This window comes from Tribolium madens, unplaced genomic scaffold, assembly GCF_015345945.1.
Source record: "Tribolium madens isolate multiple individuals breed KSU strain unplaced genomic scaffold, Tmad_KSU_1.1 Scaffold_19;HRSCAF=116;Tcas5.2_LG9, whole genome shotgun sequence".
Classification (NCBI taxonomy): Eukaryota; Metazoa; Arthropoda; class Insecta; order Coleoptera; family Tenebrionidae; genus Tribolium; species Tribolium madens.
This window is the reverse complement of record NW_025400983.1, coordinates 4,648,506-4,665,109: the sequence shown is the minus strand read 5'-3', so window position 1 is coordinate 4,665,109 and position 16,604 is coordinate 4,648,506. Positions and strand designations below refer to the sequence as shown.

At 33.3% G+C, this 16,604-nt stretch overlaps 1 protein-coding gene across 4 annotated transcripts in view; it reads right to left on the bottom strand.

Moving 5' to 3' along the window:
- The window catches only part of LOC123011546 (E3 ubiquitin-protein ligase HECW2), a 33,426-nt gene that overhangs the window by 5,148 nt on the left and 11,674 nt on the right, over positions 1-16,604 (bottom strand). The window contains exons 1-7 of one of the 4 annotated variants that reach the window (XM_044409047.1): positions 16,402-16,534; positions 8,476-8,568; positions 7,054-8,424; positions 6,669-6,940; positions 6,434-6,619; positions 6,276-6,377; positions 5,948-6,201 (exon numbers count right to left, since the gene is read on the bottom strand). In XM_044409047.1, coding sequence (XP_044264982.1) covers positions 5,948-6,201; positions 6,276-6,377; positions 6,434-6,619; positions 6,669-6,940; positions 7,054-8,424; positions 8,476-8,506 — 2,216 coding nt within the window. In that variant the 5' untranslated portion in view covers positions 8,507-8,568; positions 16,402-16,534. Of the gene's footprint in view, positions 1-5,947; positions 6,202-6,275; positions 6,378-6,433; positions 6,620-6,668; positions 6,941-7,053; positions 8,425-8,475; positions 8,569-8,890; positions 9,941-16,401; positions 16,535-16,604 lie in introns of those variants that run through there. The other 3 variants (XM_044409057.1, XM_044409034.1, XM_044409040.1) reach the window with 3 other exon arrangements.

The following is a 16,604-nucleotide window of genomic DNA, read 5'->3' as shown; positions in this document are numbered from 1 at the left end:
CGCTGAATTGGCCCCAAATTCCACCGCTCTTTGTTACCAAAACCCCACAATCCCTTATTACCGGCCGAACCCTTTCATAATCATAGGTTTTGGGGCCATAAACGTGAAATTTATCCGAAAATCGTCCAGCAAGGGTGTCATAAAGCCCAAACTTTCTCCTTTTTTCGTCGAAACGTCGCTCGTAAATCACAGGATATTATGGAAGAATGTTTTCTGGAAAAATGTCGATTTTGCATAAAATTCAGATGATTTCTCATGACGACATTTCGAAATATGGGTGGACGTGTGTCCGAGATGAAACAATCTAGGGGTCAACGATACGAAAAGGATTTGATTTAATGTGACAATTAAGACGATTATAAAGGTTTAAAGACGCGAGCTTTGTGAAGAAATGAGATGTCGTGACCTGGTTTTTGTGTGTGTGAAGCGTGCGCCACATGATTTACATAAATGCAGGAGGCTTGTAAATCATGATTCATGTCGATTATCAATTGATGTGTGTTTAGCGAACGCAAACTTCGGTCTATTTGAGCTGATACTATCGGTGTTTGGATTTCTAATGAATTGTTTCAACGAAGAAATTACTTGTTTAGACATCTTATCTTCTCATCGATTATCAACCCTTTGGAATTCCTAAAGCTGTTTTCACTTTTTTTGATTTGTTGTCCATTAAACCACGTTTTATGTGATAAGAAACACATTCAAAAAAATATAAAAAAAAACGACGGGTTATATTTTTTTGTATACGGAGTCTTTTTTGGACTTAATAATAAAATACCTAAAAGAATTGCAAATAAAACTGTATTTTAGGTACTTGGATTACTATCGATTAATTCTCGAAGCAACGATCTTTTTCTTACTACAAATCGATTATCGACTTAATTTTTTTAATTGCAGCTTCATTAAAACATAAATTAAACTAAAACCTCATAAAAAATTTGCGTTTTATTTTTACTAACAGTTTCTGAGTCGATTGTCTAATAAACTTTTTGAATAAATCGTCTTATTATTAAATAAAATAGTAAAAAACTGTTAAAAAATGGTCACCGAAGCCGTAATTGTTATCGATTATCAACTCAAAGTTAGAAAAAACTTTTTTCATTTCTACAATTTTTGTCAATTTTCGTCGATTACCAAAACATTTATGCAAAAAGTAATAAATAATTCAGATGAAACGAAAAATAAATAATTTCATAATTTTTCTAAAAAAAATATAATTAACCCATCAATAACAATTTACTCTGTTTTCCTTAACTTTTTCATGTTTATTGAGTAAAACAGCAGAAAACTGTTAAAAAATTATACCGGATGATATCGTAATTGTTATCAATTGTCAACTGATAATTAGAAAAAACTCTCATTTCTACAGTTTTGTCGATTTTCATCGATTCACAAAAAAATACTCAATTTTATAATTATGTAACTTTTCATAAAAAATGATCATTGACACATGAATAATTTTCTCCGTTTTCCTAAGTTTTTTTCATTTTTGTTGAGTAAAATAACAAAAAACTGTTAAAAAAATTTCACGAATGTCATAATTGTTATCGATTATCAATTCAAAGTTACAAAAAACTTTTTTCATTTCTACAATTTTTGTCAATTTTCGTCGATTAACAAAACATACAAAAAGTAATAAACGAAAAATAAAAATAAATAATTTTATGGTTTTCCTAAAAAAAAATTTAATTAACCCATCAATAATAATTTTCTCCGTTTTCCTTAACTTTTGCATGTTTATTGAGTAAAACAGCAAAAGACTTAAAAAATGATCTCAGATATCACAATTGTTCTCAATTATCACTTATAGTTAGAAAAAGCTCTCATTTCTACAATTTTTGTCGATTTTCGTCAATTAGTAAAACATTTATGCGAAAAGTAATAATTTATCTGATACGCAAAATAAATAATAAAGAACAAAAGATCGATTTATCAACACTAGACAGTTTTCCGGAAAAAGAACTTTTAATTGATTAAATTTTTAAATCAGTCACCCTTAATAAGTCAAACCTGTTAAAAAATGTTAGATTTTTTAATTTCTTGCTGGTTTTCTAATTATCATCTAATGTTATCAATTTGTTATCATAATAATGAAAAAAATAATTAAAAAAGCTATCTAGTCTCAAGTGGCTCATAATTTTTAAAGCTTAATTTTTGGCCATTTTTAATGGCATTTTTTGTCAAAAAGAAAAACTATTTTATGATAATTTAAGTGGAATTTAAAAAAAATTCGTCGATTTTAATTAAATCGTGTGAATTTTTCGTGAAGAAATTCTAAATTTGTGGCGGGAAAACCTCACACGTGCAGCAGGTGCATCCACTTATCGAGGCCATTCGATAATTCGTTCCCACATGTTACCAAAAATCCGCGAGATAAACCGATAATGATAGGGGTCCATTAAATAATAATAATAAATCGGCATAACAATCGCCTACCTTTTACTTTCAGGCAATGAAATTTAGAACGGCTGAAAAAACTAATTAGTTCGTTTAAAGAAATGGTGCATTAGTGGAACTAATATCCAGTAATAAAAATTATGATTAAGTCATAAACTCGTTAAAATATCAACTCCGAAAAATATAATAGACCGCTCCCGTCGCAAATAATAATTAAATCAGAGCGTGACAAAAGTTTTCGACTTGCAATTTTCATGTGCTAAATACTTCAAGGCGACGGAATATTTCACAAAATTGGAGAATCTTTTCAGCATCACTGTTGCGTTTCAGTAACTGAAAACTTGGGATCGGCTTACGCGACCTTAACATCTCACACGCGCAAAACTGAAAATTTTAATTAATTCGAGTAATGAGCGAGCAATTTTTCGATTCTTATTCTCACACAATGCATTCGTGTCTCGGCTTGAATGTCATTTACCCAATAATGTTTTTGTTTCCTTTAGCATTTAACCTCACCAGAAAACAATTTTTATTCATTTTAACTCATTGTATGCATAATTACGAGAGCACGCATGCTTTCGATTTCAACAACACACAAAACTCGAGAAGTCGATTCGATTTCAAGTCCAGGTAAAAATTTTACCGTTATGGCCCTTTCAATCAACATCCTCCCACCTGCATACCTGTATTTGCGCCCAATTTTTACAAATAAACCTTGAGTGGAATTTTTCCAAAAACGATGTGCTAATTGAGGCAAATAATGTGCGCCCACGCCGAAAAATCGCCATTTCGACACCGAAATCAAAGTGTAGCGAGGCCGGCGATTGTATTGAAATAATTTATTAAACAATCAAATTGAAATTATCGGAGGAAAAAAAAACGGTCGCTTGCTCAAGAAGCCGCACGTGATCCAATCAACTACATACGTCCGATGCCCGTATGTGCGTTTACAAACCCTAACATTTAACGTATTTATTTGGGAATTAGTGCATGAAGTGGCGGTTGAGTTGATTAGAAATGACGCAAGCGCGAATTAATTCACCCTCTTAAGACATCTGCCGATAATCAAGGACGACGCGATTGGACTCAACAGGTGGGAAATGTGAGGAAGAATGACCAAATATGACGATTTGTGGCCATTTAACAATGCAGGGAAAGCATCTGACCTCACAAAAATGACAGGTGTTTCGACAGAAGGATTAAGTTCGAAATTGTGTTCGGGGAAAAAAGACTTCCGTGAAAATAAAGAGGCTTTTCGCTGTTAGATAATCACGAAAATAGGAAAAAAGCGTACAGTAGTGAGCAAAATGAATGTCATAACTCAAGAAACGAACGACAAATAAGACATTATTCTCGTCGGTGACTGTACATTCAACTTCATCTTTGTATTTTTCCTTTCTAATATGAATTTATTTTGTCTTATTATCTTTCGTTATGTTTTGCTCTCTCTTTCGCACTAATTTAATTAAAAAAAAATCATGCCTTTCTTTAAGTATCATTATTTCATTTTAACTTTTGTAAATTTGTTTTTTCTTTGCTCTCTATTGTCTCTAGTGATTTTTTTTTATTTTTCTTATGATTAATTCTACCGTTCTCACAAATAAACATTTATAAAAACTGATTATTTCAATTTTTTTGTTTTTTAATATCATTTATTCACATTTATTGTTCTTCCTCGGTCATTTTTTGTTATTAGATTCAACAGTTTGTATTAGGTATGTATTTTTTAATGTTTTTGTAAACTAATTTTTTTATCTTTCTCTAATTATAATCTTTCATAAAGGGTGTTTATTTAAATTTGGCGTCATAGTTGGCGGTTTATATGAGTGTGTTGTGAACGGACCACAATATTTAATAAGTCCGGCAGGCTGTCAAATGTCAGATTAATAACTTTTAGTAGGATGGTTCGTTCACATTCAAACTTTCATGGACAGTTTTACCGCCAAATTTAAAAAAACACCCATTACATTTTTTTTTCTCAACTATTGCCTTTTTCTCATGTTAAATATATTTCGTGTTTTATAAATGAGTTTCTCTATTTTTTAATATTATTTATCTCACATTTACGGTCGACGATCATTCTTTCTTAATATACAGGATATGTCAAAACTCGAGCCCCAGAGAAAAATTTCTCGTAAGATAAAATATAAAAAACATGGAACAAATATTTAAAAAATTCTACCTGTCAAAAAATTTTGACATTTTTTATGTCTATTTAATATGATACTGATGCTCTTGTAAACAGGGTGTCTCAGAACTCGCGCCCCAGAGAAAAATTTCAAGTAAGAGAAGATACCAGGAACATGGGGAAAATGTTTAAAAAATTCTATCGATTCTAACAAAAAATCTTGACAATTATTTTTTCAGATTTGACATTTTTTATGTCTATTTAACAATACTGACGATCTTGAATAGATTTTTTTTATAATTATTTAATACAGGTACAAAACTTTTACCAACAAAAACCACAAATAACATTACAATTTAGGATACAGCTTCCTTGTTTCTTCTTCTAATAGCATGTAGCAAAAAAACTTGGAAAAATATTTTTCGAACGGAAATAAATAGTCAAAGTGCAAAATTTAAACTCTCATAATTTCGAAATTTTTATAGATAGAATTTATAGAACATTTTTTCCATGTTCCTAGTCTCTCACCTTACATTTTTCTCTGGGGAACGAGTTCTGACGCACTCTGTATTCACCAGTTTGTACTATAAATTTTCTCAATTTATGAGTTTTAACTTCTATTTTTATTATTTCATTGCATTTTTTCTTTTTTCAATTTTTTTCTTTATTTTTATTAACTTCCGACTACTTTTCTGTTTCAATCTCTTATATCAGAAACAATTAAATCCCAATCAAAATACAAAATAATTTATTCAAGCAACATTATAAAAATTATTCAGAATTCCACAAATCAAATAAAATAATTCACCGAAATAATAATAATAATTTTCAAAATATCCAAATTTACAAACAATTCAGTTACCACCACAAAGTAAATCTACAAAATTAAATTTCACTAAAGACATAATCACTGTAATTTTCCACGTTTTCCTGTCTATTTGGATGTCAACTTTTTTATTTTTCTTAAAATTTATTCTTATTATTTTTTTGTTCTTTTTTGTTACAATTTTTTCTTTCATGTTACAAATAAATCAAAAATAAACATTCAACAACCCGAAAACTTTGATCTAATTACAGATTACTTAGTTTCAACTAATTTTTTAATAACATTATTTTCTCTCTTTAATGTTTTCTATTTGAAACCTTAATCGGTTTTCTCCTATTGTTTTTTATGTCATTCATGGATTATTATTTTCCTTCTATCCTTCTTTATTTTATTAACCTAGTTTGCTTTATTTCTGTGACTTCTTTAATTTTTTTAAGTTATTTTTTTTACATTTTTTCCTTCTACTTTCATTACTTTTCATTTATCAATTTATTTATTAATACATTTGTTGATTTTTTAAATTAATTTCCGTTTATTTTTGTTACAATTTTCATTCATTCTCCAACAATCATAATCAAAAACCAATTTTTGCTTACCTTAGAAGTATTGTGAGATGAACATCATGGCTCAGTCTATCCAAAGCCGCCGTTCCATCAACCCGCACCGCATTCACCTTATCTCTCAGCGACAAGCTCGTCCCAATCGGTGGATGTCTCTCGCGTAAAATATCGAAAATATTTGGTTGTCTCAAAAAGGCCACGACTTTATCGTTGTAAGCCACCGGCACTTCGGGCACATTCGTCGACACGAAACTCGTTGTGGTCGTAGGTCTCGGCGGTGGGACCGGAACCTGGAACCAAAACCACTCATCAAAACCCAAAATTTCCCAAAAATAAATTAGGTTAGTCAAAATTTCGCATTTACCTGTCCGTCTTCCGACATTCGTCTCGAATACGAAACCGGTTCGGTCGGCACTCTCGGATCCATATAAGTAGTTTTTTTGTGCACGTGATCGATGAAAAATTGCTGGACGAGGGTTAGTAGTGTTAGTAATTCCCCGAAAACCTACTCATAATACCAACCTTTGCGTTTCTGTCTTTTTTCGTATCCCAACCTTCCGGTAAATCACTGGAAGTATCGGCAAACATGTTCACTAAGGCGACTAGTTCTTTATTATGTTGGTATTTGTCGAAAACGGCCGGATCGCGACGAATTTTCACGATCATGTGCTTAAGTGTAGGGTTTCTATTGTATAAAGATAAGGCATCCTACGAGAAAAATTAGAATCGAAGATCGGTGGTAGAAAAAATAACATACCTGATTCATGTGTAAAATCGTAAAAAAATCAGGCCGAGTCAAGAGACGACAACCTGGGGGCGCAGCCGAAAAGTCGATCACGTCCAAACGATTCGAACTTATCGTCCTTCTGATACTCTGGTATCTTCGATCGAGTTGGCGTCGGTGTTGTTCAGCGCCACCACTACCCAAAACGGAACAAGTGTTACCTCCAGGACGTGTCCAGGACGTTGTCCTCGTCGCATGGTCGATGTAAAACACACGCCCATGACTATCCATCCTCGCCTCCCATGCTAAACACACAAAAAAACGGTATTTCGAGGAGATCAACCCAAAAGTCGCAAGTTCGAACCCGACCACACCTATTTTTATTTATTTTTTTTAATATACAAATCGTGCTACTTACACGGAGGTAATGGCTCTTCGTGCTCTCCCGGAATCTCCGCCACGGTCAAAATCCGGTGACTCCTCTCCGGAATCGAGGGTAACCTTGTCGTGCTCAATCTTTGCAATGTCAATGGTATCCCTCCACTCGCCTCCGCCCTCACCAAATCGTGACTCCTCACTTCGGGGCTCCTCCTATCAACATTCCTCAATTCGGATAATGCGATTAGACTCAATCTCGGGTTGTCTTTGGCTGGTTTGGCCTCGCTCCACCCCTCTAAACTCTCCAATGGCCTTATATCCGCCTGTTTCACTTCAAGCCCCGCCGCATTCTCCGCCCCGTCCAATGACAACTCGTTCGATTTGAGCGTGGGCGGTCTTAATTCAGCGTTACGCGGTTTGCGTGACCGGTGAGTGGGCGTGGGCGGACACACAGGGAGTGTACCAGCCAATCCAGCAACACGATCGAGCGCTTTAGGGTGTGGCCTCGGTTTGTGGACGGGAGTGTCGGGTGTGGCTTCGGGGAGTTGGCGAGTGAGGGGTTTGTGTGGTTTCAAAGCCAACTCAGGATTGGTGGTATCGCCGTCGAGGGAACTACTACTTTGAGTCGAAAGCGAACTTTGACTATCTTTAGATTCTAAATTTAAATGAGCATTTGCTTTGGGACTAGAATTAGTGTCTAAATTTTTCGATAGGACTGTAGTTATATAATTGTCACTCCCGATTAATTTCTTTCCGTTTTCGAGAAAGGCAGCTTTGATTTTACACGTGGACAAATTCGCATCATCGGACGCTGACGACGCCGCTGATGACGTCTTATAATCTTCATCAGTATCGATTAATTCGAAATTAAACGTATCTTCCGGCTTTTGCATCTTCTTCGGCTTGTTTTGCCGGAGAACAGCAGGAGGCGGGGCTACAAGTGCATGTGACCGCTCTAGCGGCCGGTGATTGATCCTCGGCGGCAAAGGCGGAGCCGACTGTGCCTCTGAATCAAAACTACACCCCTCCTCCTCATCTTTGGCACTCGATTTACTATAAGCCGTCCAAATCTGATAATACTCTTTATTCGGACTCTTCTGATTCAATTTGGACCGAATCTTCTTTTTCGTACCTCCCATATTCGTACTCTCAGACCGCACTAACCCGTTCACCGCCTTCTTCTTCACTCCCGTATTCAGATCTTCAAGAGAATTCGAACTTTTCAAAGTCGGAATCTCAGATTCGTCCTGAAACGCGTCGTTTTCAATACCATTGCACTTGTGTTTTTGTTTCACTTTTATCAATTTTTTTAACTTGTCGGTCGGGTGTTTTATTATCAGAGAATCGGTCTGAGCCAAATAATCTAAAGTTGAGCCGTCGTAGTAACGGAAACACAGCAGTTTTTCACAGTCTGAAAGAAAAGACAGTCAGGGAAAAGGGAAGACAGTTTTGGGCGAAATACCATTGTGAGAGGGGATGTCGAGGAGCCACATGGTGCTCGACTCCTGACCGGGGACCTTCTGCCGAGCCAAGCACTCTTCCGCACTGCTGCTATCTAGAAAATTTAATTTCATAAAAAAAAATGTGTAATATAAAAGTTAAGGGTATGCAACCAACTATACATGCGAATTGTGTGTTGCCTACTCATGTGTGTTTTTTCTGTTTTGCCAAGCCAGACACCCTTCCCAAGTGCTATTATATACAAAACAACTATATATTTACACATAATATCAAATTTTGTGGTAATTAACGTCAATATTTAAAAAATATTTAATACAAAGTATGCAACTAATTATACAGGTCATGTATTGTGTGTTGCCTAACAACTAACGTTTTGTAGTTTTTTTGTTAATTTTGTTAAATGGATCCGGTCTTACGTCTCAAATATTTAAAATTCCGTCGACAAATGTCTCTAGGTGTCAGAATTCAAAAATAACCGCAGCGGAATCCGCCCCTAGCGTCGTGAATCACCCCAAATGAGTCAAATCTGTGGTTTTAGGAAATGGCCAACATTCCATCGCTTAACCATTCTTCCGGTGTTGTTATTGTGCATCGTGTACCGGATATAGGACGTCCGATCCGGCTTTTACGATCGCAGGTAACAATACCGGTTCCGTTTCCTACCATCTGTTGGTAATCTCGTGCACCCCTAATTGCTTTCAAAAGTCAAAACTATTTATAGTTTTATGGCGTTTTAAGAAAAATCAAGTCGTGATTTTTCCAGATTCGAATCACGTCCGCGATCTTGATCTCGGAGAAATTCCCATGAGAAAATTTTCAAAGAAACGGCGAATGGATGAAGGGTTGTGTTAGTTACTGGACGAGGAATAATAACTTCATTAGATTTCCGGCCGGAAGTGCATTATGCGAGTCATTGTGTCAGTGCGTGTGGCCTCAAATGCGTCTTTGATCTCTATGAATATTTTAATCGAACTGATTAATCGCAAACCGATGCATCGACGCAAATAAAACCATGTTTACTGCCAAAGTTTCCTGTGTTTATTTGTGTAATTGCCGAGAAGTGTATCCGGTCGGCGGGGTGCGTTTCCGTTTTTAAAACGGCGCGGTTATTAATAGTCAAAAAACGCATTTTCACCATTTTTTCGCACACACACACACACACACACACACACACCACCAACGACACTGAATCTCTGCTCGATTATCACTATTTGTGATGTATTTTTTGATGAGATTAGGACGTTTTCAAGGCCGAGGCCGACTTTTCCGAGGGGAAAAATGGCGTTTCCGTGCCACTTTCCCCGAGGAAAGCCGCCATGTGGCTAATTAGGGGCGAACGATCGGCTGCCCACATGGCCATATGTACGTTCGAGATAGAAAACGGTATATATGGTAATGAGAACGTGCAGAGGTGTCGTACGCGACATTCAACCTGCTGTTCCCATCTCGGTGAAAGACCCGACGTGTACCCACATTATAACGTGTGGTGAAGGAGGAACAAGTCGCGAGAAAAATGCCTTTTTGTGTAATAAGAGAAAGGGCGAATTAATTACGTAGTCGGAAATCAAAAAGACAAACAAATTTATATGAAAAAGCATAAATAATTAATAGACTAACTGTTCAATCTCATTCTTAATAAATTGGTAAAAACTGATTTCCTCTTTTATGTATTTCATCATTTTTATTCCTTATTCGTCATGTCTATCTTATTCGTTATTTATATTTATAATTCGATTTCAACAAAGCGTATTTCTGATAAAAAATATCAATTTTTTTTTTCTAATATCGTATGTTTTAATAAGAACCCAATCATATTTCTAAAATATTCAAAAACCTACTATAAATGGTGTCTGGTGTATTTAGATTACAGATTTTTTTTGAACTTGAAAAAATAATACATACAGAAATACTTATCTGTAAGTTATACAAAAAATTGAGATTTGTGTACATACCAGGTGAATAAAAACCAAACGTTTTTTGCTTAAACAATGTTTTTTGGAAAAACTAATTGATGAATGATAAAGTAGTAGAAAAATGTGATGTTTAATCAAGAATTTTTTTTTCGAAATTTTCTCTTGTTTTTAAGTTCTACAAAAAAATTATTTAGTTTAAATAGCGACCCATTATAAAACCATTTTTCTCATGAAGGTTATAATCTAAGGATTACAACTAAGTATTTCATATATTTAATTTTTCCAAAATTTTTTTTTTACTTCAATTGCAGTTCTGAGAAAAAAAAAACGAAACAAAATTTATATTAGTTTAATTTATATTAATTATTTTCTGAAGGCAAATGATTAAAAAAACCTGCTTGGTTCCATACTTTATAAAACGATAACAAGTCGTAATAGAGTACAATTTTTTTATTTTTATTTCAATTTAATTTGCAATTAAAATCAATTTCAGACCACAGTGACCTGTGATGTTAAAACTATGTTGGCAATCTTGAATAATAAAAACACATAAGATACGGTACTTGTCAATTTTCACCTCTTCTGTTTCTATTTTATTTAGAGTTACCAACTTAATTTTAGCATTGGTGGTTATTTTGACCAAAAATTTCATTAAAATTTGACTCCAAAATTAAAAAAAGTCTAGAATATGATGACAAAGCTAAATTGTATTTGATAGTAATATAATGTCCAGATGAATCACCCTGTACATTTGTTAAATATTACATAAACAAACACTGCAATATTTAAAAAAAGATGAGTTTTCATGACTCGTCCCAATTTCTATTAAGTTGCACCCTACGTATGTATAAAATGATTCACATAAGATGTCATACTTTTTTTAGTTTTAGAAGTCGCGAGCTTCTTCAACTTCTAAATATAAATTCTAACGTGGATTACAAGTACAAGCAAATATTTCCTTCCAAAATCTGACAACTCAAGTTGACTGAATCACACCCTGTACATTTTTAAATCCCAATCAAGAACCTTATGTCTATACCAGGTGAATAAAAAGTATGGAAGCAAACGTTTTTTGCTTAAACTATTTATTTTTTGAAAAAACTAATTGATGAGTGATAAAGTACTATAAAAATGTGATGATTTATTTAACAAGAATAAAAATTTTCCAAATTTCCTTTTGTTTTTGAGTTCTACAAAAAAATTATTTTTTTAAATGGCAACCCACTAAAAATCATTTTTCTCATAAAAGCTATACTCTAAGGATTACAACTATCTGCTTTATATTTAATTTTTTCAAAAAAATTTTTGACAAAAAAAATCGCATAACTCAAAAACAAAACAAAATTTCGTTCTGAAAATACGATCACATTTTTTATATTACTTTAATTTATATTAATTACTATTTTCTGGAGGCAAATGATTAACAATAAAACCGCTTGGTTCCATACTTTAATTCACCCTGTATGTTTTAAACAAAAGAAGCACAACAACAAATTTTCTGTATTATGGCCAACGAAGTGTTCTATTCACAATAAAATTTAGTAAAAAGATATAACAAAAAAGCATCATGTTTCTGTGGTAGAATGAACTCAAAATAACACCAAATAATATACAGTATGTTCCGTAAAAAACGCCACAAGCTGTAATTTCATTGTTAAATGCCCGGTTTGAATCACACGTAAAATAAAAAAAGGAATAAAAAGTAAAACCAGGTCACAATACTGTTTGACAAAATAACTAAAAAAAATATTCTTTTTAAGCTGAAAAATGTATTTTTTTTTCGATAAATATTTTATTTTCCCTTTAGACAAATTTAGATAAATTTACGTTCGAACTACTCAACCGTCTATAGGGTCATTTTGACTGAATCATTCTGTACATTTTTTCAAATCCCAGTTAAAGAACTTTATGAATTTATTTTTAAATTTAAATCAGAGTCACTGCCAACTGCATTTGCCATTCAAAATAATAAATTAGTCGGCATCTATCCAAACTTGAAACAGACACTTTTTATTTAATTCTAATGTCGATAAAATTTAGTCAATTGCTAATCGAATTCCCAGATTTTCAAAAAAAAAATTGATTTTTTTCTCAAATTTCGCGGCGAAGGACGCAATTCTCTGAACAAATTGCGTTTCATCTGTGTCCACCAATGTGTAGAAGACTTAATAGGATGACGCGGACCGGAAGCGGCGACATGTGCAGCATCCGACCGCCGGATATGACACGCATTCGATGGGACATGCGGTTAATAATTAATCATTTTATTAATAAGTCTCTATCGAGGCCGAAATTTCGCTGTCGGAATGCAGGTGTTAATTGGTATTCTCTTCGAACAAATTCCTCTTTCGAAAAATTTCATCGGCGTGCAAAATCGATTATATCCACGGACCCATCTGGGTAATTATCCGCCCACCATCCGAATCCATTTTTTGCTCTTCTTATCTCTCCAAGTCTCGAGAGGTGAGTTTCGGCGTGTGCGGCATTCCTCCTCGGACAGGATGTGTGTGGGCGTCCCATACTCCCTGACCACGTGACTTTTTTCACCGGGGCGCGAATATTCGGCGGAAACAATAAGTCTTTGTCGGATTTTTTCGCCACGAGACGGCGAAAAAATATCATAATAAACGCAGTGCGCTTTCAAAATTAAACAGAATTACAATTACGTAAACATCCGCTCGATATTATGTGGAAATTTTCGTTTATTATATCAACTAAAAATAGTGATTCGTGTGGGAATCATTATTACTACAATAAAAACCAACACCTGAATGGCGGTCGGTAGGTGAGCGATGAAGAAACGACTACTTTTTCCGTTATTTATTGACGATTGTGTTTGAATTTTTGGACAGTGAGAGGGATATTAGTGTGACGTAATACGAGGATTAATAAACGGAAGTCGGGATAGAATACGGCAAACGCTTAAATTGTTTTAATTAGCTAAAGCGATTTTAATGATTCCGATCGTTATGGTACCGTAAGCTTTTCGCCGAAAAAACACACTGGGAAACGACAAATGCTCGAAACGTGTGATAGGAGATTCGCTGCGTCACGGATTCGACAAATTCCGACAAATTATGGTGCAGGAAGGATCACTCATATCCCTGCAAGCATCTCGCTATTTCGGGAATTTGATAGCTATTTCCCTTCAACGCCTGAAATTATTCGCCAAAAAATTGGACTTTCACACCAGCAATGAACCCAAAAATTAATGATATTTACACAAAATTCATTTGGTACAATTTGTTCTATCAAAACCATTAAAACCTGTATCAAACACCACACGACTTCATATATCAATTCAAGATTATTTTGATAATAAATGTTTCAGAAATATTACATCGTCGACAACTTAAATAAAATACATATTTTTTTGATATTCAAAAAAACATGACCATATTAAATACCACTCACTTGATAATCACTATGACAACTAAAAGTTTTACTATCTACTATCTAATTCACTAAAAGGTAACAAAACTTCTCGACAACTAATAAAAGATATTTTTTATTATCTCTGTAAACCAGAATGAACCTTTGTTTAGCTCTTTGTGTCAGATATGAATTCTTTTTTATCCAAAGCTTTCGTTACTCTAAATGAAAACTGAAATTATTTATTATCTGAATTGTTAACACACTGATAACAACAAGAACAATTTTTGATCAAATTTGCCAATCAAAAATCATTTTTATTTTAATTTCAAATTAATCAAGAATTATTTTTATTATATTTTTTTGTTTTATCATTATTTTTTAAACATTTACACTGTCATGAATTTTACAAAAAAGTATGAATTTTAAAATTCCTCATTTATCGCAATATCAATGTGGAAAAAGGTGTTAATAAAATTATCTTCTTTTTATACATATTAACATATTATTTTTTGTAATCAAGAATATAAGATTTGAAATATTCTAAAAAATTTTGATAAAACTCTATTTTACTCACTCTATTCTGATTTGATAACATCCATTGAGACATTTTAACATTATGTATATCAAATGTTAAACTTTTTTATCAAAACTACAAAAAGTAACATTAATAGGTATACAGATTGTCCAGAAAAAAGTTGCAAGATTTTGAGGGGTTGTTCCCTAGTTCAAAATAAAAAAAAAGTTTCTATGGACCTTTGTCCGGAAATGCTTCCTGAGGGAGCTGTGAAAATGGTAGACAAAAGGCCTTTTTTCAATTTGTCAGTAACCAGCAAACATAAATTTACAAAAGTTTGCACCTGGAGTAATTTTTTGATCTTGAATCTATTAGTGATATTAAAAATTGTGGACCTTAGTTGGGGTGGCATAGGGATTAGTAGAGTCAATCTATTTAAGATGAAAAATTTTGCTTTGGAAGAATTTTTTTCTTATTTTGTTCTGGGAACCACAACCCTAAATTATACAAAAGTTTTAATTTCTAATTTTAAAGGTCAGGCTATGTACTAATTTTGAAAATAAGAATTAAAAATGTGTACTCTAAAGAAACCTCAGTAATGGTAAGTTTCAATGTTTTCTAAAAATTTGATTTCTTTTTAGTCAAAATTTTCATTATCAAAAGTGAAAATTTTGTGTTTTTAAACTAGGATTTTAAGTTTTTAATGCTAAATAATGAAATTTGTTGTTAAAAATCAAATTTAAAAAAACAATTTAAATCAAAAGCTACTGATTTCGAAAATAAAAATGAAAATAGTATGTACCTATATTATTCAACCAGTGAGAAAATTGGCGATTTCCACAAAGATGAAACTATCCGAATTTTTTGAACGTTTTTTTTGTACACCCTGATGTAATGTATTTCTTTCAAAAGTCAAAATTTTGTGTTTTTAAATTATGTAGAATAGAGTTTTTAATGCTAAATAATGAAATTTGGTGTTGAAATTCAAATTTTAAAAAACAACTTCTAAATCAAAGACTATTGATTTTGAAAACAAGAATTAAAATATGTAGTATATTATTCAACGAGTGAGAAAGTTGGCAATTTCCACAAAGATGAAACTACCCGAAATTTTCCAAGGTTTTTTTTTTCGAACACCCTGATGTAATGTTTGATACTGATAATGTTCATTACATTCTTATTGTTAAATTTTATAAATCACTTATCATAATCGAATCTATCAAAAGAACTGAGAGATATCAATTTAAATAACTCTGAGAATTAATGAAAATTTTAAATTAAAATAATAAATTACTGAGTACATACTAATCTCAATATCATTTCAACCTTTCTGATAAAATTTAGTATGTATCACAATGAGAGATAAATATTTTTTCATATCAATCGAGAAAAGTGTCTCAAAGCTTAGTGATATTAGTCAAAATAATTTTTAATACGCTCTATCCAGTGTTCGATAACATCGACCAATATTTTAAATGCTAGTCAAATTTTTGTTAAAATATTAACTTATTTGTAAAGTAATATTAATTAATGTTTGATAACGATAATTTTCATTCTATACTTTTGAATAGAATTTCAAAAAATAAAAAATATCTCTGATAAACAACATATCAATTCCATTTAATACCATCTTGAGTCAATTTATCAATATTTTAAAAACCAGTGTTATCAATCCCGCAATCTTGAAATGACAGTACGAGAAAACCTCTTTGATATACAAATTATCAAAACATCGCCCACTTGAAAAAATCCGCCCTATTTAGATAAACACCAAATTGAAACCCAAACATTTACCACTCGTGCCAAAAGAAACATCACACATTTATCATCAAAACCCCGACTTTTCCGTGGTCAAAACGTCAAAAAACCATCACAATTTTTTTCTCTCTCTCGTTTCAGTCACGACATTTTCCATTCAGTACCATTATATCACGGCCGGTGGCCGCTTTACTTTCTAATCTCTCGTAAACCAAAGAAGGCAACACCGGAATTGTCACGATTTTCCCCACGAAAAAATCCCCCATTTTCCCTCCATGAATGACAACCGGCAGCGCTTTCCCAACGTGGCACTACGCTCCTCGACCTTTACTCATTCAACAAACACACTCATTCGCAAAAAACTTACGCGTTGCTGTTTCAGACCACAATTGCCGCCTCCATGGCCGCCACAAACCAACAACCGCCCCCGCCAAAGTACCAACTGCGCAAATTTTCACTTTTTGACGAAAGAAACGACCAACTCTTCGGTATCAAATTTTACAACTGAGCACACGCCTTCGAAGCGACGAGTGGGGAGTTATGAACGAGAATACGGAGCGAGGGGGGCTG